The following is a 24835-nucleotide window of genomic DNA, read 5'->3' as shown; positions in this document are numbered from 1 at the left end:
TCTTTCTTTCTTTCTTTCTTTCTTTCTTTCTTTCTTTCTTTCTTTCTGATTTGGATATTTTTCTTTCTTAATTGCTCTGGCTAGGACTTCCAGTACTATGTTGAATGGAAGTGGCAAGAGTGGGTATTCTTGCCTCGTCCCTGCTCTTAAAGGAAAAGCTTTTAGTTTTTCACCATTAAGTGTGATTTTAGCTGTGGGTTTTTCATGTATGGTCTTTATTATGTTGTGGAGTACTTGTATTTGTTGAGCATTTTTATCATGAAAGGATATTGAATCTATTCAAACTTTTTCTCAAATCTACTGAGATTATCATGTGATTTTTATCTTTTATTCTGTAATGTGGTATATTAATTGATTTTCCTGTTGAGCCACTCTTGCATTCCAGGGATAAATCCCACTCAGTCATGGTGTATGATCCTCTTAGTGTGCTGTTGGATTTGGTTTGCCAGTATTTTGGTGATGAGTTTGGCATTACATTCTTTAGGGCTATTGGTGTGTAGTTTTTCTTGTAGTATCCTTGTCTGGCTTTAGCATTAAAGCTGAATTTATAAAATTGGGAGTGTTCACTAGCCGTGAGTTTTCTGGAAGAGTTTAAGAAGTATTCATGTTAATTCTTCTTTAAATATTTGGTAGAATTCACCAGCAAAGCCATCCGGACCTGTGTCTGTCTTTGTTGAGAGGTGTTTGATTACTGATTCAATCTCCATACTAGTTATAGACCTGTTGAGAATGTCTATTTCATCATGATTATTCATAGTAGATTGTATGTTTCTAGAAATTTATCCATTTTTTCTAGGTTATCCAATTTGTTGGCATATATTCATAGTAGTCTCTTATGATCCTTTATATTTCTGTGACATCCATTATGTCTCTTCTTTATTTCTGGTTTTATTTGAGTCTTTCTCTCTCTCTCTCTCTCTCTCTCTCTCTCTCTCTTTCTCTCATCTAGCTAAGTGTTCATCACTTTTGTTTCTTTTCAGAAAACCATTTCTGAGTTTTGTTAATTTTCTATTATTTTGCTATCCTCTATTTCACTTATCTCTAATCTTTATTTTCTTTCTTCTGCTAAATTTAATCATAGCTTGTTCTTTTTCTAGCTCTTTGAAGTATAAAGTTAGGTTGTTTATTTGATATCTATCTTCTATGTAGATGTTTAGAACAACATATTTTCCTCTTAGAACTGCTTTTTTTTCACATTCCATAAGTTTTGGTATATTGTGTTTCTGTTTTCATTAGTCTCATTTTTTTTTTTTTTTAATTTCTACTTTGACCCACTGGTTATTCAGGAATGTGTTAAGTTGCACATATTTGTGAGTTTTCCAGTTTTTCTCCTGTTAATGATTTCCACCATTGGGGTTGGAAAAGGTACTTGATATGATTTCAATCTTTTTAAAATTATGACTTCTTTTATGGTCCAGCATATGATTTTCCCTGGAGAATATTTATGTGTTTGAGGAGACTGTGCATTCTCCTGATGTTGGATGGAATGTTCTGAATATGTCTGTATGTCCATTTGATCTATAGTGTGGTTCAGATCTTCTGGTTCCTTACTGTGTGAGTGTTCTGTCCATTTAGAAAGTGGGTTATTGAAGTGTCCTATTATTATGTTTTTGTCTATTTCTCCTTTCAGTTCTATCAGTGTTTACATTATATATTTAGGTGATCTGATGTTGAATGCATATACAATTTATAACTGTTATTTCTTTCTGGTGGATTGACTGTTTTATCATTGTATAATATCCTTTGTCTCTTGAGAGAATTTTTGAATTGAAGTTCACTTTGTGTGGTGTACGTGTACCCACTCCTCTCTTTAGGTTACCATTTCCCTGTAATATATTTTTCCATCTTCTCACTTTCAGCCTATGTGTGTCCTTAAAACTGAAATGAGTTTCCTATAGAGCAATTTGTGCATTTTGTTTTGTTTTGTTTTAATCCATTCAGGCATATTATGCGTTTTTATTAGGGAATTTAATCCATTTATATGTAAAGCAATCATTGATAGGGAAAGATTTACTATTGCCGTTTTGTTGTTTTCTGTTAGCCTTGTTCCTTTGTCTTGTCCTCTTGCTGTCTTCCCTTATATTTTTTTTTTTTTTACTTTTTTTTGGTATTAATAGGCTTTGCTTTCTCTTTTTCTTTGTGTAACATTTATAGGTATTATTTTTATGGCTATCTTAAGGCTTACATAAAACGTCTTATAATTATAGCAGTCTGTTTTAAAAAGATGAGTTTAATCACATACAAAAACTCTACACTTTAGCTTCTCCTCCCACCCACATGTTGTTACTGTCACAATTTATGTGCATTCATACTGTGTATCTTTTAATGTATTTTGGTTACAGTTCTATTGTAATACTTTCTCTTTTAACTTTTTTTTTCATTTTGCAGTGAGAATAATGTTTGTTGAGAGTGGTTCATTATAAACAATATATATATATATATATATATGTATATGTATATGTATATGTATATATATATAAACTCTCTGCAATGCAAAAAATCCCTTTTGTCCCTGTGTGGCTGCAGTGAACAAAACCACCCGTCCAGTGGGGCTTCGCTGGGCCCCTAGCATGTGGACAGGGGTCATGGGTGCCACATGCTATGGGCAGAAGTTCCTGAAGTCTGGGCTCTCTCCAGCCTTATTTTCATGCCATGTGCAAGAACACAACGTAGTGTGGTTTGCATCCTACCCCCATGACCCTCCCCCGGCAGATGGCACCAGCTCAGGCACAGGTAGCTTTCTTGTTAATCTGCCAGATGGGTGACCTCTAACTTGTGGCCTGCCCAGGGACTGAGTGTTTCTAAATGTCGCACGATGGACTGAGGTGCTATGACCACTCTCCTTGGAGGCCGCTCTCCATGACGGCCCCACCAGTCGTCCAAAGCTTCGCTTCCTCATTGCCTTCCTTGATGCATCCATTCTTACCACAATTTTAGCCAGACCCTTCCTGAGGACGCCCAAACCTCAGCTGCCACACATGGTGCTCCTGGGCATGACACCAGAGTTCCCTGGGATCTTGGGCCACCCAGCATCAAGGCAAAAGAGACGAGACCAGTCTGAAGGCAATGCTAGTCTCTGACACCAGGCTGGCTGACCTGTTAGCTAACCAGCTAATAGCGCCTCTGTCTCGGCCAAAGGCTGCATCTGGTGCCGAGGAGCGATTCGGCTGGGTGGTCTGACGGCCCTCATAAACAGAGCCCACCTCTGCCCCTCAGAGCAGCCGTGGTGGGGGGGGGGTGCCAGCCGGCTGGTGGGAGCAGATGCTGAGCATGGTTTGCTGTCCGGAGGGATGGCAGCTGCCGTGTGGCTCTTGGGGCAGCCTTGCTCCCTTGCCAATGACCGCTCACGAGGGGTGGGTGTCCTCAGCCCCTTTGGGAATGATCCATTTCCCTTAGTTTTTAGGTACAGACCTGCATTCAAGACCCAGCCCCACCACTGTCCTGGATATACTCTCCCCAGACTGATGGCCAGATTTTGTCTACAAGGTGAGGGGTCCTGGCACTCAGCCCACCAGCTGTGAGTCCCTTTCTCTTTGAAAGAGAACTTGGGCAGGCTTATCTGCCCTCTGAACAGAGATGTCCGTGGTTCTGAAGTCCCTGAATCTCACTATTATTGTCTTACTTGAGGGTGACCCTCACTCCCCACAAGCGAAAGCTTAAATCTCAAAAAAACCAACAACAACAACAAAAAACAAATAGTCCATGCTACGTGCAGTGCTGTGTGATCCTGGGCAGGTATCTCCCTTCTCTGTCAAGAAAAAAGAGACCCAGTGTTCTGTGCAAAATGTCCTGGCATGAACACTGGGGTGGGTGGGAGGCCACAGGCTATCCCCCCCACTGCCTCAGGAGTGCAGGCCCTAGCACCCCAGCACCTCCAGCACCGTGAGGCTTGGGGCTCCCCATACCCAGAGAATGGGCCCCACTGTCAGGGCTTAGGCTAGTGTCAGGAGGCCTCATGGGTTGGGGGGGGTGGATCTTTGGGACTCAAGTGGCTGTTCTTGGCCCTCAGTGTCAGGCATTCTCAGAGTACATTCAGCACTGCCAGCCAGGAAGAGCCAGGGCCCTGTCTCCTCCCCTCAGAGCCCTCCACCCTACAATGCTATAGTACCTGGAGGGTGCAGGGTGAGGTTCAGGGTCCTTTTGGCCTGAGGCCCAGCCCTCCTCAGGGCCCAGAGGCCTGACAACCAGCCACAGGAACTTGGGCCCACGGGGAGGCGGGAGGGAGTGGCAGCATTCACCAAAGGGCACAGGGAGGAGGTCTATAGCACTTCTGGGGGACAGGGGGGAGTCCCCCCTGGGAGGAGTCCCCAGCCCTGGGAGCCGGGGTTGGCTACACTGTCTTCAAACACACCGATGCCATCCTGACAGGCGGCTTCTCCAGGGCTCGGCACCCAGGTCTGTGGGGAGGCAATCTCAGGCTTCTCCACCTGGGTCTGGTTTGCAGGCAACAGAGGGGACTGTGGAGGTCCCCAGGGCATGGTTGGAGTCAGGCCTGGGGTCCCCGGGGAAGCTCAGATGCTCTGCGGTGGCCTCCAGCAACCAGCAGGTGTGCGGGGTAAGTGACGTGATGACACGCGCAACGCTGGTGGGCAAAGCAGGCACGCCTTGGGCTCCAAGACTTCCCTGGGGCTTTGTCACACGGGCTTATGTGCCATAAGTGGTTCTGGCTTCCTCGAAGTTACGGATGCTGGTGCTGCACATTTGGTCAGCACAGGCTGGGTTGTTGTAGAAGAGGCAGCCAGTGGCCCGGTTGTAGCCAGGCAGCACAGTGAAGCGGCCCTGGTGGTCAGGGGTCCGGCAGAAGCAGCGGCGGCCGCTGGGGGCGAAGCAGCGGTACGCGACAGGACCGGAGCCGAGGTCGCAGTGCAACACCCCAGAGTTCACCAGCACGATGGCCACGTGGCCCTGTGCCAGGTGCTCCTGGATATCCTGCACGCTCACTGTGCATTTTTCCACCGGCACCTTGCAGGCCTTGGCTTGTGCAAACACCTGGTTCACCCGGGCCTCCTCTGTGTCAAAGTGCTTCCTGTAGAAGGACTGGGTCTTGTAGCCCTTGTCAACGCCCAGGGTCTGCGTGCAGAAACGGTGCCTCACGCCAAAGTGGCGCATTAGGTAGGCCAGGTCAGTAGTCCAGATGCCCCTGGTTAGTCGCGGCTCCTGCAGGGCGCTCTCGAACTCACTGCCGCCCAGCTGGCCCAGGCACCGCAGCACCATCTTGGAGCAGGCCAGGCCGCAGTTCCAGGGGTAGAGCTGCTGGATGACGGGCGCGGACAGCCGCACAAAGTCTCCGGGTGCCAGCGGCGTCCCCTCTGCCTCCGCCCTCATAACCCGGGCCGCGCGGGGCGCCCGCTGCAGCTTCGGCTTTGACCAGGGAAGGAGTGGGGCCGGTGCATGTCAGGTTCCTCCGCCGCCACCACCGCCACTTGCTGGGGGGGCGGGGAAGAGAAGGCCTCTTTTAACGTTTATGCTAGAATTAAAAATGACTTACCTACCACTATTACAGTAATACAGCCTCCTGTATGCGACATTTACCTTTATTAGTGAGTCTCTAATGCTCTGCGGTTGCTACTTCGTGTTCTTTCATTTCAACTTGAATAACTGTTGTGGGAAGCCGTGGAGAAGTTGGAGCGCTAGATGCATGGAACACTCTTTCCCTCTTCAGGTGGAGGCTGAGAGCTGGGATTTTCATCCGCTCAGTCCGTGCCGAGCATGGCAGATGATCCATGGAGGATCTATTTCAGTTTTCACCAGGTAGCTAGGCTGTGCCAGGCCTGCCAGAGCGCCAAGACTGGCAAGACAGAAGCCAGTCCTTTGGGGAGTCCTCTTGCAAAGTTGCAGCGCTAGATACACAGACCAATCCTTTTACCTCTACTGAGAAAAGCTGTAAGCTAATCCTGATCATGTAGTGCTGTTCCAGGGCTAAGGACTCTGGCAAGAAAGCGTCCCCACCAGTGGCTTCAGTGAACCTGGTTTTATGTATGCCCAGGGTGCAGGAGACGTTGATTAGTTTTCAGATTTGCATGTGAGTTGTTGCTAAATCCTTGTCTATGCAAGGAGGAGGGCTCAAGGCTTCTTACTATGCCACCTTGCTAAGGTGACTCTCCTACTGATTCTTTCAAGAATAAAAAACCAGAGGGGTGCCTGGATGGCTCAGTCGGTTAAGCATCCTACTCTTGATTTCAGCACAGGCCATGATCTCATGGTTCATCAGATCAAGCCCCACATCGGCTTTGTGTGTGGCTGAGCTTCTGACTCTTGGTCTCAGCTCAGGTCATGATCTCACAGTTGGTGAGATCAAGCCTCTTGTCCGGCTCTGAGCTGACAGCCTGGAGCCTTCTTGGGATTCTCTCTCTCTCTCTCTCTCTCTCTCTCTCTTTCTCTCTCTCTCTCTCTTTCTCTCTCTCTCTCTCTCCCTCTCTCCTCCCCACTCCCCCTCTCCTACTTGGGCACCCCTCCTTTCAAAATAAATAAACTTAAAACACTGGATTGTGTGATTTTTTTAAATAAAGTTCATTTATTTATTTTTGAGAGAGAGTGAGAGAGAACATGAGCAGGGGAGGGGCAGAGAGAATCCCGAGCAAGCTCCATGCCATCAGTGCAGAGCCAGATGAGGGGCTTGATCTCACCAACCATGAGACCATGACCTGAGCTGAGATCAAGAGCCAGAAGCTCAACTGACTGAACCACCCAGATGCCCCTGCAGTCTCTTATTTCAAAGCCCATTCTATTTCTAATATGCCACAGTTGCCTGTTTCTTGAAATTTCATAGAAATTGCTCTGTACTAGACATATCACTAATGAGATATATGTAGAAAAGGAATAAATTGAATTATCTGCTTACAAATGCAAAGGGGTTTTCCTACTCTCTCCATGTGTGTATAATACACGCACATTATAGTTTATATTCTATGAATGTCCAAGCTTATCAATGGTCAAATATAAATTAAATTGAAACTCAAATATACGTTTATCAGTCAAAAAGTATAGTAATGCCCATTATTCAAAAACACAGGAAAATGAAGACTCTCAAACACAATAATGGGACTGCATGTGTTGGAAAATTTACAAAAAACTACAAAGAGTTGGTAATTTCACTCCTAGAAATTAGCTTAAGGAAATAATTAAGCATATGTGTAAAGCATCTTCATCACATAATTTCTAGTTTTTGTTACAAACAACCCAAGTGTCCAACAATATGGAATTGGATGAATAAATTATGAATATAATAGAAAATACCATTTAGCCATTAAAAATTATATTGGATAGGGTACCTGGGTGGCTCAGTTGGTTAAATGTCCCACTTCAGCTCAGGTCATGATCTCAATTTGTGAGTTCAAGCCCCACGTTGGGCTGTGCTGACAGCTCAGAGACTGGAGCCTGATTCAGATTCTGTGTCTCCTTCTCTCTCTGACCCTACCCTGCTCACATTCTGTCTTTCTCTCTCCTTCAAAAATAAATAAACATTAAATTTTTTTAAATATATATATTTCAAATGAGTATTTATAGGCATGAAAAGATATATGCATTTTAAGTACAAATATCTGATTAAAAATAAACGTATAATTGTTTTTAGAAAATAAACAGGGGCGCCTGGGTGGCTCAGTTGGTTAAATGTCTGACTTTGGCTGAGGTCATGATCTCATGGTTCATGAGTTTGAGCCCCGTGTCGGGCTCTGTGCTGACAGCTCAGAGCCTGGAGCCTGCTTCGGATTCTGTGTCTCCCTCTCTCTCTGCCCCTCCCCCACTCATACTCTGCCTATTTCTCTTGCTCTCAAAAATAAGACATTAAAAAAATTTTTTTAAAAAGAAAAGAAACAATATATTATAGCTATATTTAATAGCTTCAGGCATAATTTACATACCATAAAATTCACCGATAATAAGTGTATGGTTAAATAACTTTTAGTAAATTTATAGATTTGTACCACAACAATCCAGCTTTAGAATAATAATTTTTTCTAAGTTTTCATTTTAATTCCAGTATAGTTAACAGTGTTATGTTAATTTCAGATGTCTAATATAGTGATTCAACAATTCTATACATTACTCAGTGCTCATTATGATAAGTATGGTCTTTAATCCCCATCATCTATTTCACCCATCCTTCCACCCAACTCCCCTCTGCTACCTACTGGTTTGTGTTCTGTAGTTAAGAGTCTGTTTCTTGGTTTGTCTCTCGCTTTTTTTCTTTACTCATTTGTTTTATTTCTTAAATTCCACATATAAGTGAAATCATATGGTATTTGTATTTCTCTGACTTAATTTGCTTAGCATAATACTCTCTAGCTCCATTCATGATGTTGAAAATGGCAAGATTTCATTCTTTTTATGGTGGAGTAATATTCCATTTTACACACACACACACACACACACACACACCATATCTTCTATACCCATTCATCTATTGATGGACACTTGGGCTGCTTCCATATTTTGGCTATTGTGAGTAATGCTGCAATAAACATAAGGGTACATGTATCCCTTTGAATTAGTGCTTTTGTATTTTGGGGGTAAATACCCAGTAGTGGAATTATTGGATTATAGGGTAGTTCTATTTTTAACTTCTCAAAGAACTTCACTACTGTTTTCCACAGTTTACATTCCCAGCAACAGTGCACAAAGGTTCCTTTTCCTCCACATCCTCTCCAACACTTGTTATTTCTTGTGTTTTTGATTTTATCCCTCTGACAGGTGTGAGGCGATATCTCTTTGTGGTTTTGATTTGCATTTTCCTCATGATGAGTTATGTTGAGCATTTTTTCATATGTCAGTTGGCCTTCTAGATGTCTTCTTTGGAGAAATACCTGTTCATGTCTTCTGCCCAGTTTTTAATTGGAATATTTGTGTTTTTAGGTATTGAGTTTTAAAAAGTCTTTATATGTTTTGGATACTAATAATGCTTTATCTGATATGCCATTTGCAAATATGTTCTTTTGTTCATCAGAGACATTGGCCTGTAATTCTCTTTTTTGTGGTGTCTTTATCTGGTTTTGGTATTAGGGTAATGCTGGCCTCACAGAATGAATTTGGAGTATTTCCTTCCTCTTCCACTTTTTGGAACAGTTTGAGAAGAATAGGTATTAGCTCTTCTTTTAAATGTTTGGTAGAATTCACCTGGCAGCCATCTGGTCCAGGACTTTTGTTTATTGAAAGTTGATTACTGAATCAATTGTATTGCTGGTAATCGGTCTGTTCAAATTTTCTATTTCTTCCTGACTCAATTTTGGTAGCTTATGTGTTTCTAGGAATTTATCCATGTTTGCTTGTAATTTTTCATAACATTCCCTCACAATTGTCTGTATTTCTGTGGTGTTGGTTTTTATTTCTTCTCTTTCATTAGTGATTTGTTTGAGGTCTCTCTGTCTTTTTTTATGAGTCTGGCTAAAGTTTATCTTTAAAAAAATTTTTTAATGTTTATTTATTTTTAAGAGAGAGCAAGAGCCGGAGAGGGGCAGAGAGAGGGGGAGACAACAGAATCCAAAGTAGGCTCTGGGCTCGGAGTTGTCAGCACAGAGCCTGACATGGGGCTCAAACCCACAAACCATGAGATTATGACCTGAGCCAAAGTTAGATGCTTAAGTGACTGAGCCACTCAGGTGCCCCTGGACGAATTTTTTTCAATTTTGCTGATCTTTTTAAAGACCTAGCTACTGGTTATATTGATCTGTGCCATTGTTTTTTTGTTTTTTTGTTTTTGTTTTTTTGTTGTTTTTTTTAGTTTCTGTATCATTTATTTCTGCTCTGTTTTTTATTATTTCATTCCTTCTGCTTATTCTAGGTTTTGTTTGTTCTTTTTCTAGCTCCTTTAGGTGTAAGGTTGGATTATTTATTTGAGATTTTTCTTGTTCCTGAGGTAGTCCTGTATTGTTATAAACTTCCCTCTTAGAACTGCTTTTGCTGCCTCCCAAAGATTTTGGACCACTGGTTCCATGTAACTTTTTATGTCTTTTTTGATTTCTTGATTGACTCACTAATTGTTTATTTGCATGTAATTAACCTCCATGTATTTGTAGTCTTTACAGTTTTTTTCTTGTGGTTTATTTCTAATTTTATAGGCTGTGGTCATAAATGATGCATGGTATGACTTTGGTATTTTTGAATTTATTGTAACTTGTTTTGGTGATCTATTCTGGAGAATTTTCCATGTGTACTTGAAAAGTATGTGTATTTTGCTGTTTTAGGATGGAATGTTTTGAATGCATCTGTTAAGTCCCTCCGGTCCAGTGTGTCATTCAAAGCCACTGTTTTCCTTGTTGATTTTCTGTTAGGATGCTCTGTCCATTGATGTAAGTGGGATGTTAAAGTTCATTACTATTATTGTGTTACTATTGATTAGTTACTCTATGTTTATTAACTCTTTTATATATTTGGGTGCTTTCGTGTTGGGTGCATAAATATGTACAATTGTTATATCATTTTGTTTGATTGCCCTGTTTATTACTATTTGGTGCCCTTCTTTGTCTTTGGTAACAAGAGTTACCATCTTTGTTTTTAATGTTTATTTTATCTGATATAAATATTTCTACCATGGCTTTCTTTTCACATCCATTTACATAATAAGTGTTCCTCCATCTCCTCACTTTCAATCTGCAGGTGTCATTAGGTCTGAAACAAGTCTCTTGTAGGCAGCATATAGACGGGTCGTGGTTTTTTATCCACTTTGTTACCCAATGCCTTTTGATTAGAGCCTATAGTCCATTTACACTCAAAGTAGTTATTGATATATATTTATTGCCATTTTTAAAATTGTTTTGTTGCTTTTTTAAGCTTTTCTCTGTTCCTTTCTTCTCTTGCTTTCTTTCATGGTTTGTTGAGATTCCTTAATGATATACTTGGATTCCTTTCTCTTTATTCTTTGCATATCTATTGCTGGTTTTTTAATTTGTGGTTACCCGTTAGGTTTGTATATAACGTCTTCTGCATATAGCAGTCTATATGAAGTTGATGGTTTCTTAAGTTTGAACACATTCTTTATTCTTTTCCCCTCTATGTTTTAAGTAAATGGTTTCCTTTTTTACATTCTTTGATTTTATGAATCTGTTGACTGATTTTACAGAAATACTTATTTTTACTTCTTCCATGTCTCCTACTTTTCATATTCTCAGTTATAGTCTTTCCTTTTCACTCAAAGAGTACCCTTTAATATTTCTTATAAGGCTGATTTAGTGGTCATGAACTTCTTTAGTTTTTGTTTGTCTGAGAAAAACTTTATCTCTCCTTCTATTCTGAATAATAGCCTTGTTGGATATAGTATTTTTGGTTGCAGATTATAAGCACTTTGAATGTTATCATACCATTCCCTTCTGGCCTGCAATGTTTCTGCTGAAAAATCTGCTGATAGCTTTATGGGGTTTCCCTTGTATGTAACTGTCTTCTTTTCTCTTGCTAATTTTAAATTTTTTTCTTTCTCACTACTTTTTTCCATATTAATTACTATGTTTTGGTGTTGACCTTGTAGTGATTTCGTTGGAGGCTCTCTGTGCCTTCTGGATCTGAATATCTGTTTCATCAGATTAGGGAAGTTTTCAGATATTATTTCTTCAAATAAATTTTTACCCTCTTTTATATCTTCTTCTGGGATCCCTATGTTGGCAATAATATTATGCTTGATGGAGTCATTGAGTTCCCTAAGTCTATTGTCATTTAGCATAATTATTTTTTCTCTCACTTAGCTCGATTACTTTTTATTACTCGGTCTTCCAGGTCATTAATTCATTTCTCTGCTTCCCCTAGCCTTCCTCTATTCCATTAAATATACTTTTAACTTCAATTAGTATATTCTTCATTTCTGATTGATTCTTTTTTATCTCTGTGTTTAGCGTCTCACTAAGGTTCTTCACTCTTTTCTCGAGTCTAGTGAGTATCTTTATGACCATTATTTTAAGTTCTCTATTAGGCATATTACTTATCTCACTTTCACTTTGGCCCTTAGCCTCTAGCTGCAATTTTGTCTTTCCTTTCATTTGGAACATATTCCTCTGTCTCTGCATTTTGCCTAACAATCTGTGTCTGTCTCTGTTAGGAAAAGTTAGCTGTGCCTGTTGCTCTTGAAAGTAGTGGGCAGGGCAAGCACTTTTAAGAAGGTGGCACTGATCCTCTTCATAGGATAGGACCAGCCACTGTGAAGACCCAGCCAGCCAGGGTGCTCTACAAGGTGTGCGTGTGTAGGTGTGGAGTGCTGCAAGCTGCATGTGCTGGTCCTTTTCCCCCTGGGACATGCAGCTATTGAAGAGACCTGACCAGCTAGGCCACTCCACAAAGTGGGGGAATGAAGTGTAGTTTTAACGAGGTGTGTACATCCTCCTTGGGAGGTGGGGAGACAGGGTGTTGGCAAGGTTTGTGCCTATCTTCGGGGGGGGGGGGGACCCACAGAGTACCGAGATAGCTCTAGCTGGCAAGGGTGGAGTATAGGGTAAGCAAGTTAGGTAGTGAATGCCAGCACCATGCTGGGGGGCAGGGGAAGGAAATGGTGCCTGCCAGCTTTTTATTCCTGTAGAAGTCCCTCAGCAAACTCTGAGGTTAGTAACTAACTCTCCCTCCTGTGTACCCCAAGCATTTTTCAAGCTGCTGGTTCTGTGTAGAAGAGCTGTTTGTTGTGCTATCTCTTTAAGGGTGGGGACTCCACTTTCTGTGGCCCTCTGGGCTCTCCCAGAGCTGAGCCTCCTGATTTTTAAAGTTCTAGGTTCTAAGTATTGCTTGTTCTAAGAATTCACAGAACTCGGCCCCACTGATTTCCAAAGCAGATGCTGTGGGAATTCTTCTTCCCTGTGCAGGCTCCCCAGTGTGATAGTCTGTTTCTTGCCCCTCTCTGTGCCCATTGCTCCCTCCCTCAGGTGGCCAGAATAGCTCCCCACTGTATACTCCCTACCCTCTTCATCGTGGCTTCTTCCCTACATTTAGTTCGGGAGTTTGTTCTGCCAGCATTCGGATTGTTTTCCTGGTTATTTGCACTGATGTGAGTGTTATTTAGTTTTATCTGTGGGACGAGGTGAGTTTAGGGTCCTTCTACTCTGCCATATTCCCTGGAAGTCCTAGAATAATCATTTTAACATCTTACATTGTCTATCTGTATTTTCTGATTTATAGTGACCAAATTGTCACATTAAAAGTGAAAGTTATTTATCTTTTTAATTTAAAGTTTTAATATTGCTGTGTCTACAGAAAACGCGTCCTAACTTTTAAGCAACTTTAGCCTATACATGTAGGTTTGCATGATAAGAGTCAACAGGTTTTTAAAGTAAAGTTGGTTTTTGTTAATTTTTTTCTCATCGACCAATTATTATTCATGAACAAAAAAGTCAAAATTCACCTACAAGGTTATATGACCTTAAGACCTTACTTAATTTTTGATAAGTTTGTGAGGCTTACATAAAGTAATTTGTAGAAAGTAATTAGCGACATCTGTTATGGCAATACTGGAGTAATAGTTCCTTGAAAAATCCTCTTATTTATACGAAATAAAAATGATGGACACAATATGCTTTTTTAATTCATAAATGTGTCAATTACCTGGAAAGAAAGTAAAGGTTCCTGATAGGCCAATATCTAAGTGAAAGACGGACCTCAAAGAAATAAGCAGTTCTGGGAAGCTGGCTTTAACCCAGTGACCTTTTATTTGACTTTTTGAGACTTAAAGAACAGGATGAGAAAGGGAGAAAGCCTAGCCATGCTCCCAAGGAGGCTGCCCAAGAAGAGACCCATTTGCATGTTAAGAATCCCAATAAGAGACTAACTACATAAACTTGGAACCCAAAGAGTTTCACTCTTTACAACAAGGAAAATTACCTCTAATTATCCTCCGCACTGAATAAACAAAGGGTAGCTGAGAATTATAACTACAAGTCAGCCCTCGTGAATTTTCAAGCCACATTTAAACTTCCTGTGTAGTGGGGTGTAGTGGGAGTAGCCTCAAGCCAAGAATTTAATTTAAAATTATTACAAAATAAGGTACCCCTAGGAACTAGACAAAAATAAAATCAAAAATCCTCTTTTAATCTTCTTTTAATCTTGTCCAATAAGTTTCAAAGATTAATCTTGCAAATAATCTGTAGCGATATTATAAAAATGTTTCAACTCATAGTCCAAAACTGTATACACTGAAAATATCAGGGAATAAATATATTAATATATTCATATAAATTTATGGTGGGGTTAAAAATGTGAGAAATTGGGCAAGATTATACAAAAAAGACCAAGAAATTTTGAGAAAGAACCAAAACAATTGGTATGAGTGAAGTACATATAATAACTGCAATTAAAACATCAGGATACCAGTTTAAAAGTAGATTAGATACAGTGGGAAAGAGAATAAGGGAACTTGAAGATAGAATGGAAGATATCACACAGAATATGGTTCAAAGAGACAAAAATCTAGAAAATATGAGATTAAGAGACAAAGAATTGAGTGAGAAGTTAAAACATAGAATCATCATTCTAGGAGGAATGAATAAGACAGTTCAGCAAGAAAAAATCAATGTAAACCAGAAATTGTATATCTTCAAACCAATAGAAGATCTGTAGAAATCTAACTTGTGATAGTTTGGCAAAAAAAGTATGGAAAAAGAGTAAAGATTTAACAGGTTTTTTATATTAGAAAATGTAACTTTGGCATAGCGTAGGATTTCATAAACAAGATTTAGAACACAGGAATATATCTAGAATATGGTATAACTGATCACTTTCACTTTAATATATTCAAGAAGATCTATACTTCAAAAGATAGCACTGAGAGGGAGACAGCCAAAGCATAAGAGACTCTTAAAAAACTGAGAACAAACTGAGAGTTGATGGGGGGTGGGAGGGAGGGGAGGGTGGGTGATGGGTATTGAGGAGGGCACCTTTTGGGATGAGCACTGGGTGTTGTGGGGAAACCAATTTGACAATAAATTTCATAGTTTAAAAAATGTGAAAACTGAAAACCAAAACAAACAAACAAAAAAAACCTGAGACTAAACTTAGGGCTAATGAGGGGTGGGAGGGAGGGGAAAGTGGGTGATGGGCATTGAGGAGGGCACCTGTTGGGATGAGCACTGGGTGTCGTATGGAAACCAATTTGACAATAAATTTCACATTAAAAAAAAAAAAAAGATAGCACTTAGAATTTGAAAAAAAAACAAAAAGCAGGAGAATGTATTTGTAAAACTCAGCTATCAAAGGACTAGTATCAAGAACATTTAAAGATGTTCTGTAAATCAATAAGGAAAAATAAGAACATATCATAGAAAAAATAAGGCAAAAATACAGGACCAGTAACTTTAAAAGGGAGCCGGGGAAAGTCCAATATAGCCTGTGAAAAATTGTGAAGGTCCAATATAGCCTTTATTTGCTGAAAGTCTAAAATGAAATTTCAGATGGTTTGTCTAAGCTAGTGGAGGACTTTAAGAGACCCATGAAAAATATTGGTCACTTGCACCCTGGAGTTTAAGGGACTTTGGGAGAGATTCACCATTTACTTGTGGTGAATTCTAAAAACGAGAGCCGATGATTGGAATTTCCTCTGCCTTGTGGCAGATAGAAGAGCACATCTACTGGTGTAACAGCTGCATGTCCAGAGGGAGCTGGAACAAGGATTTATTCATGCTGTTTCAGCTGTAGGTTCCTCAGGAGGGAAGAGAAAATAAAATATTAGTACTTTGGTTATTTAAGAAGTTTTATTATATTGCATTCAAGTGCTGATATCTCTTTTATTTATTCTGCTTGGCATCTGCTATGATTCCAGAATCTGAGATGTCATACCCTGGTTCAGTGCTGCAAAATTTTCGGCTGTTGCCTCTTTTCAGTTTTCTTTGCCCACCTATTAGAATTGTGTAGAAAGTTAGATCCTTTCCCTTTCTCTGTCTCTTTTATTGCATATTGTCCATCTTTGTGCTTCAATTTAGTAATTACTTCAGATTTATATTCTAATTCCCTAATTCTCTCCTTCTCTGTATCTAATCTCATATTTAACCTATCCATTGAGTATTTAATTCCTTTTTTCAAAGTTCTTTCTTGCTTCCTTTGAAATCTGCCTGCCTTCCTGTTATAATCTCTCTTTCCTTTCTCATGTTTCAACTACTTTTTTTTTTTAATTTCTTTGATCATTGAAGCATGTTTCTGGTCTTTTTTAGGATTCTTTTTTTCTTTGTGCAATATGGATACATGGTTAGACTGAAATTTTTTCAGCTGTGAATTCATACTTGTATGATTAAATCTTTGGGTATTCTGAGAAATCTGGTTTGATAATGTATTTCCTAAACAGAGAATATATTTTTTATGATAGGTGGCCCAGGATATTACTAATACAGAAGTACTTTAAATTAATCTCTCAGTTTAGGGATCTCCTGGATCCTGCAGGTAGAGATATTGAACTTCAGACTCTAATGTGGACTAGCTTTGGTTATAAGTTTTCAAGAATTTTTTGTGTTCATAGCTAAGCCTGAGACAAAATGTCGTCTTCCTTTGTTTATGGGCAATAATGATCACTTCTGTGTTCCAATTCCAACCCTCCACCTTGACTCATCTCCTCCCCAAAATTATTACAATCTGAAACTTGAAGCTTCTGGCTACAGAAATGCTTACAGTACAGCAAGGATTTCAGTGCTAGATTATAGTCTGTGGGTGTTTCCTGTTCATAGTATGTGTATCTGTTTCCTGTTCATTGTGGGCACTGTTGGGTTTTTTCTTACTTTCTTAGAAGCTTGGCTATACTTTTGAAATATTTGTCATACTTTTAATAATTTTGTAAAAGAAGTATTTTTTAGGAAATTTAACAAGTTCTGTTGCCAAAAGCAGAGCTTCCAGTAAATTTTTTAATGTACTACCTTCCAATTTACCAGTTTGAAAATAAGATATTCAGAATTGATTGTAAGTAATCTGTATAATCATCTAGAAGACTTTTTTTTAGAAAAGAGGATCTAGGTAGGTTTTTATAATCCATTGTTCTGTTATGTGTGTTTCCTGTATAGTTCCCCATATATTTTTAATCATCTAGGAATCAGGGGGTCTTTATTATTTGAAATCCACCTAGGGTGTGCATATGTATCAGCAAGTTGCATTATTTTAGTGACCTTATACCCTAGAAACACTTCTACCATGAATGCCTAACTTATTCCTCTGGATGCTTATGAAGATTTCAACTAAGCCTGTCTAGATGTTTCTAAAGCAAGCCAGGAGACTTTGCCACAAACCCAGTTTTAAGAAAGGTAAGTCGTGGCTGTGATTTCAACCTGTAGCCAGTTCCTTCTTGCATTGACCGTTTTCTTGACTCTGTAGCAGAAATGTTCAGTGTTGTCTCTCAGTATAATATCTTTAAAATGTGAAAGACATAACAGGATGAAACTAAGGTACAAAGAGATCATCTGTATTCTTGTTGTTAGTCATTACCATATTGAAATGTGGCAAAACCCTGTATTTCATCAATCCCTAAGATGTGTATCTTTTCATTTTTTAATATCTATGCAGTTGGGATACAAGCTTGCACTTGATGGTATAACACTGAATTACAGATATTTTTATTTCCTAGTGGTGTACAAAATACAAAAAAAAAAGATGCATGTTATAATTAATGACACTTCATATTTAATGAAATACAACATTTGTAATTATTTCAGTCCCACTGGTGAAAATACTTGCCTATTTATTATTCTGAAGAAGTGATCTATTACCAGTGATATTTCTTCCTTTACAAAAAGTTACTGGAATGTTTTGGTATTCTATTCATAAGTGAGCCACAAATGCAAATGAAATCCAAAAATGTGTCAGTACTCATATATATTAAGCATCTACTATTTCCCATATATTCTGTTTGTAAATGCTCCTAATATTTTAAAACTCTTTTTTCCTCTGTCATAGAGTTTGTTTAGACCAAAGATAAAGATATTATGTCTTTGAAAGCTGAAAGATCACAAGTGACGTTTGAAGATGTATTTGTCTCTGAAAAATTCAGTAACTTAGACATACTAACTCCACATATTTTAAGATTGTGGTTAAAATAGAACTATCCATCTGACACATAACACTGTTTAGAAGGAGTCAGATTACAAGTGCATGTTACCCTTGAGGTATTACATGTGCTTAAAAAGGATATTCAACGAAAAGCGTGTGAGTTATAAGGTAGAAAGCAGCATATTTATGGGGAAGAAATTTTAATGATCTTTTATTAACAACATCAACAAACATAAATTTAGCCCAAATCATGTGTAAATATAGCTCTGTGCTCTTCATACTGAAAAATTTAACATTTGGTTCTATGTTACACTCCAGAAAAATACAGGCTAGCAGTTGAGCAGATAGTGTATGAGAGGTGATAAAAATTACTAATTTGGAAGTGTTTACAGATTTTCTTGTCCTGGTGCCTGCCAAAGACTTCTGTATTTTATAGACCTTATCTTTCTACTCCCACAGTCTCTCAAAAATATGAGGCTAGTGTATCTCTACCAGGCTGGTTCCTACACATATCTTACCTTTTATAAAAATAAAATGAAAAGGAGGAAAGTCACAAAAAAAACATGTAGAACCTAATGATTATAGGCAAACACTCTTTAAACCCCCACCCAGATCAAAACCCAAACCTACCAGCCGCCTCCCCCCCCCAGAACTTCCATGTGCCTTGTCCCAATTGTCTTCTCTCCACCTGGATATAACGACCAAACAGATTTCCTCTAGTAATCATTCCCTTGCATGGTGTTATGGTTTCATCACACTGATATTCGTCTCTAAAATCTTTAGTTTAGTTGTGCCCATTTTAATGTGTGTTAACATCTCTTTGAATTTACAGATAACCCTGCAATTCTTTAGAGAGGTACTCATAGTCTAGATTTTGCTGATTGCCTTCTCATGGTGCAGTTCACTTTCTTCTGACATAAAAATGTTGCTTTTGGAAAGTCTCACGGTGATCCAGTTTTGGATGGTTTTTTTTTTAATGTTGTTTAATGTTTATTTTTGAGAGAGAGCAAGAGAGAGAGAGAACAAGCGGGGGAGAAGAAGACAGAGCGGGAGACCCAGAATCCAAAGCAGGCTTCAGGCTCCAAGCTGTCAACACACAGCCTGATGTGGGGCTTGAACCCACGAACTGTGAGATCATGACCCAAGCCAAAGTCAGTCACTTAACCAACTGAGCCACCCAGGTGCCCTGGGTTTGTTTGTTTTTTTTTAACCCCACAAGTCATTTGCTCTTTATGTCTAAGTGTGCAAAGAATTTGTTTCTTTGGCTTTTAAAGCCCAATAATTTTATAGAAATGTGCCTTGATGTTTGTTCTGAGCTAATATTTTTAGGTATATGGTGTGCTTTGGTCAATCTAAAATTCTCAATAGGCAGGAATTAATAAGCAAAAGCATTTATTTGGGAACAAAGAATTGCCATTTGGGGTATACAGATTTGGGTAGCAATCCAAATAGTGTCCCCTAGGGAACAAGATTCAGGGATTTTTAATGACAAAATGATAATGCCCTTATAAGTTGTTTACAAAGAATTTTGATTGATGTTGGGTACAGAACACTAATCTTACCTAAACGTAATTAGTTGCTAAGGCTATCACTAAGCAAAAGTCTCATACAGTGGCAAGTTATAGGTGTTCTTGCAGAATCCTCGATTATCTGTGGTTTGGCCCAGTTCAAAAGTTCATGGTTCCGCCTATGAGATGGTATGCATAAGGCTCACCTCCTTATTGATCTTCCGCTTCCATTTTACAACCCTTGACATCCATGACTTCATTTTATTTCACCTTTCACACTTTGAATATCTAATTTCAAGTCTTCATATTTCAGAAAAGCATTCTTAGGGTGCCTGGGTGGCTCAATCAGTTAAGCATCTGACTCTTGATATCAGTTTAGGTCATAATCTCGCAGTCATGATATCAAGCCCTGAGTCAGACTCTGTTCTGACAGAGTGGAACCTGCTTGGGATTCTTTCTCTCCCCATCTCTCTGCCCCTCCCCAACTCATGCTTGCTCTCTCTCAAAAAAAAAAAACAAAATAATTAAAGCATTTTTGAATAATAGAGTCTAGTGTTGGCACTGTTCCTATAATGGTTTCGGTACTTCTTTAAGAACTCTAGGGGCACCTGGGTGGCTCAGTTGGTTGAGTGTCCAACTTCGACTCAGGTCACGGTTCATGAGTTTGAGCCCTACTTAGGGCTCTGTGCTGATAGCTCAGAGCCTGGAAGCTGCTTCGGATTCTGTGTCTCTGTCTCTCTCTGCCCCTCCCCCGCTCATATTCTCTCTCTCTCTCTCTCTCTCTCTCTCTCTCTCTCTCTCTCTCTCAAAAGCAAATAACCATTAAAGAAATTAAAAAAAAAAAGAACTCTATTATAGTGTGTTGAGTATTCTTTGTCTTCAATATTTGTCATTTTTTCTCCAGTCTTTTTGCTTTTCCTTATTTCCTTTTGATTTTTAAAAAACTGCCTCCTTTTTATTTTTATTTATTAAGGTATTATCTGTTATGTTTATGTGTTCTTGTGTTCCTTCTAATTTAGACTTAATTTCTGAAATAATTTTCTTCTGTGTCTAATTCTTTTCTGAATTTTGTCACCTTGTTTCTGAGATAATCTGATTCCTGTTGTTCTTTCATTTTTTCAGTTTCTTTTCTCCATTCTTTTCTCATTTTAAAATACTTAGATATACTTTTCATCTGTTTTGTGAACTTTGTCTTTCTGGTGTGCTTTCATTGTCTGCAGTAATGGTGTTCTGCTCTTTAATTTCCATTTTCTTATAATACATTATATAAAATTGAACCTTAATACTTTTCTGTATCCCACTTTAAAAAATATTAATTTTCCTGAATTTTTAAAAGATGCCTATGTACATAATACTTTTTCTGGTTTCACAGAGCTCCTTTGTCAGAGGCTGTCTTGTAGTATTGAAAAAATTTAGTGACTTTCCCTCTGAGAGTTCCTGGCTCTGTTACTCTTCCCTCCTTTTAAGTGAATCTTCTTTTCTTTAAAATCTCTGTGACCCTGTCCTGCTCAGCTTTGATTTGACTCCCCACAGTTTCCCTTCAATGTGGGGCCCTCCTAGCTTACAGTATTAGCTAGTTGATTTTAAGAGTCCACGGGTCCTCCACGGTTCCAGCCCTATAGGCTTTACTAGGATATTTATGTTCACCCACTTTTGGATAAAACTCTTTCCAGGTTTAGCTGATGTTCTCAAGTCAGCTAATTATGCTTTCTAGTGAATATTTGTTAGCTGTCTTGGAGTCCTTTTGTCCTCGGGTCTGTCACACAGCCCATTACTTCCCTTTGTTTCTTCCTGTATACCCAGTGGTACCATGACGTGCAGATTTTGTATCTGTCAGTGATTTTATTCTTACCCACTTGTAATCTGAGTTTCATGATAATCCCTTCAAATCTAGTTTTGTTGTATTTGTTGGTGGTGGGGGTTTTGTTGTTGTTCTTATCTGTTCTTATCTGCCTTTGTGAGTGGATTCCAGGAGTTTCAAAAGCTATGCCACCAATGTGGCCATCTTCCCCAAATCCTCCTGTTATGATTTTTCTAGGTTCTACACTTCTGTGATGCAGAATAAGGGAATTGGCCCAGGTGACTAGGTGGTGGTTTATGGTGGCTTCACCCATATATATACAAAGATCTGGGGGAGAAAAAGGGAAAAGGAAATAAAATCAGGTTAGAGACTGAAAAGGAATTTTGAAGAGGTTCTGGAAAATGAAATGATCTGGAAGAGGATATGGCTTAAAGAATTCAGAGGTTATAAATAGGAATGCAAGAAGTTGGGTCCCCTGTGCTATCCTTGATGAGAAATAAATCAAGAATAGAAACACTTTTTAATTTCTTTTGCAGGTGAACTTCACATTTTGTTTTGTTTTGTTGGTTGGTTGGCTTTTGTGGTTTTTTTCTTCTAAGATTTTATTTAAATTCAAATTAGTTGACATGTAGTATTGGCTTCAGGAGTAGTTTGAGTGTTTGTTTTCTGTTGTTAAGAGTCTCTGATGGTTTGCTTGCCTCTGTTTTTTCCCCCTTCCCTTATCTTCATCTGTTTTGTTTCTTAAATTCCAAATGAGTAAAATCAAATGGTAATTGTCTTTCTCTGACTGACCTCTTTTGCTTAGCATAATACACTCTAGCTCCATCCACATTGTTGCAAATGGCAAGATTTCATTCTTTTTGGTGGCTGAGTAATGTATACCACACCTTTATCCATTAATCAGTTGATGGATATTTTGGGCTCTTTCCATGATTTGGCTATTGTTGATAATGCTGCTATAAATACTGGGGTGCATGTGTCCCTTGATATTTGTATATCCTTTGGATAAATAGGTAGTACTGCAATTTCTGGGTCATAGGGTAGTTAGATTTTTAATTTTTTTAAATAGTTTATTGTAAAGTTAGCTAACATACAGTGTATACAGTGTAGTCTTGGCTTTGGCAGTGATTCCTATGGTTCACCACTTACATACAGCACCCAGTGCTCATCCCAACAAATGTCCTCCTCAATGGCCATCTCCCATTTTCCCTGAACCCCCAGTCCCATCAACCCTCAGTTCTTTGTATTTAAGAGTCTCTTATGGTTTGCCTCCCTCTCTATTTGCAACTTATTTTTCCTTCCCTTCCCCTATGTCTTATGTTAAGTTTCTCAAATTCCAGATATGAGTAAAAACATATAATACCTGTCTTTTTCTGACTTATTTCACTTGGCATAATACACTCCAGCTCCATCCACATTGTTGCAAATGGCAAGATTTGATTCTTTTTCATCACTGAGTAGTATTCCATTGTATGTATATACCACTTCTTTATCCATTCATTATCTGAGTGACATTTGGGCTCTTTCCATAATTTGGTTATTGTTGGTAGTGCTACTATAAACATTGTGATATATGTGCCCCTACAAATCAGCACTCCTGTAGCCTTGGGATAAATTCCTAGTAGTGCTATGGCTAGGTCGTAGGATAATTCTATTTTTAATTTTTCGAGGAACCTCCACACTGTTTTCCAGAGTGGCTGCACCAGTTTGCATTCCCGCCAACAGTGCAAGAGGGTTCCCATTTCTCCACATCCTCGGCAACATCTGTTGTTTCCTGAGTTGTTAATTTTAGCCATCTAACTGATGTGAGGTGGTATCTCATTGTGGTTTTGCTTTGTATTTCCCTGATGATGAGGGATGCTGAGCATCTTTTCATGTGTCTGTTAGCCATCTGGATGTCTTCTTTGGAAAAGTGTCTATTCATGTCTTCTACCCATTTCTTCACTGGTTTGTTTTTCAGGTGTTGAGTTCAATAAATTCTTTATAGATTTTGGATACTAACCCTTTATCTGATGTGTCATTTGCAAGTATCTTCTCCCATTCCATCAATTACCTTTTAGTTTTGTTAACTGTTTCCTTTGCTGTGCAGAAGCCATTTATTTTGATGAGGTCCCAGTAGTTCACTTTTGCTTTTGTTTTCCCTGCCTACAGTGATGCATCTAGTAAGAAGTTGCTCCAACCCATGTCAAAGATGTTGCTGCCTGTTTTCTTCTCTAGGATTTTGATGGTTTCCTGTCTCATATTTAGGTCTTTCACCATTTGGAATTTGTTTTTGTGTATGATTTAAGAAGTGGTCCAGTTTCATTCTGCATATCACTGTCCAGTTTCTCTAACACCATTTGTTGAAGAGACTGTCTTTGTTCCATTCTTTCCTGCTTTGCCAAAGATTGATTGACCTTATAGTCGTGGGTCCATTTCTGGGTTCTCTGTTCTGTTCTATTGATCTGTGTGTCTATTTTTGTGTCAGTACCATACTGTCTTGATCACTACAACTTTGTAATACAGCTTGAAGTCTGGAATTGTGATGCCTCCAGCTTTGGTTTTCTTTTTAAGCATTACTTTGAGTATTTGGGGTCTTTTCTGGTTCCATACAAATTTTAGAATTGTTTGTTCTAGCTTTGTGAAAAATGCTGGTGTTATTTTGATAGGCCTTGCATTGAGTGTGTAGATTGCTTTGGGTAGTATAGACATTTTACTTTGTGTCTTCTTCAATTCTTTCATAAGTGTTCTATAGTTTTCAGAGTACAGACCTTTTCCCTCTTTGGTTAGGTTTATTCCTAGGTATTTTATGGTTTTTAATGCAATTGTAAATGCAATCAATTCATTGATTTCTCTTTCTGCTGCTTCATTGTTGGTATATAGAAATGCAACAGATTTCCAAATGGTGATTTTATATCCTGTGTCTTTGCCGATTTCATGTATCAGTTCTAGTAATTTTTAGTGGAGTCTTTCAGATTTTCTACATAGAGTATTATGTCATTTGCAAAGAGTTAAAGTTTGACCTCCTCGTTGCTGATTTGGATGCCTTTTATTTCTTTTTGTTGATGATTTCTGAGAGTAGGACTATGTTAAACAACAGTGGTGAAAGTGGACATCCCTGTTGTGTTCCCGATCGCAGGAGGAGAGCACTCAGTTTTTCCCACTGAGGATATTAGCTGTGGGTCTTTCATATATGGCCTTTATGCTATAGAGGTATGTTCCTTCTGTCCCTATTTTGAGGGTTTTTATCAAGAAAGGATGTTGTAATTTGTCAAATGCTTTATCTTCATCTATTGAGAGGATCATAAGGTTCTTATCCTTTCTTTTATTAATGTGGTATATATCACATTGGTTGATTTGCAGATATTGAACCAGCCTTGCATCCCAGAAATAAATCCCACTTGATGATGGTGAATAATTCTTTTAATGTACTTTTGGATTCGATTTGCTAGTATCTTGTTGAGAGTTTTTGCATCCACTGAAATCCACATTTTTAACTGACCCTTCTCAAAGCTTGAATCCCATGAGTCACAGCTTCAATATGGTAAGAAATATGTGTGTAAAAGTTACACATTTCTGAATAAGAAAGATAACAGATGTGCAGTACAAAATATACGTAGAAGGA

The 24835-nt window shown here is 39.0% G+C and overlaps 2 protein-coding genes across 3 annotated transcripts in view; one reads left to right on the top strand and one right to left on the bottom strand.

Annotated features, from left to right (window-relative positions):
- NECAB1 (N-terminal EF-hand calcium binding protein 1) overlaps positions 1 to 24835 on the top strand; it is a 191282-nt gene that overhangs the window by 113384 nt on the left and 53063 nt on the right. The window lies entirely within an intron of this gene.
- Positions 4645 to 5325, bottom strand: LOC125924810 (protein GUCD1-like). 2 transcript variants are annotated; one of them, XM_049633601.1, is made up of 2 exons: positions 4934 to 5325; positions 4645 to 4816 (listed from the first exon to the last, which is right to left on the bottom strand). In XM_049633601.1, exons 1-2 carry the CDS (start codon positions 5323 to 5325, stop codon positions 4645 to 4647), a joined length of 564 nt encoding a protein of 187 aa, XP_049489558.1. The 2 variants fall into 2 exon arrangements, with proteins under 2 accessions (XP_049489558.1, XP_049489557.1); XM_049633600.1 differs by having other exon boundaries at positions 4645 to 5325.

The sequence above is a fragment of the Panthera uncia genome, chromosome F2, assembly GCF_023721935.1.
Source record: "Panthera uncia isolate 11264 chromosome F2, Puncia_PCG_1.0, whole genome shotgun sequence".
NCBI lineage: Eukaryota > Metazoa > Chordata > Mammalia > Carnivora > Felidae > Panthera > Panthera uncia.
Note: the sequence above shows the minus strand (reverse complement) of the source record. Positions and strands in the feature narration are given on the sequence as shown.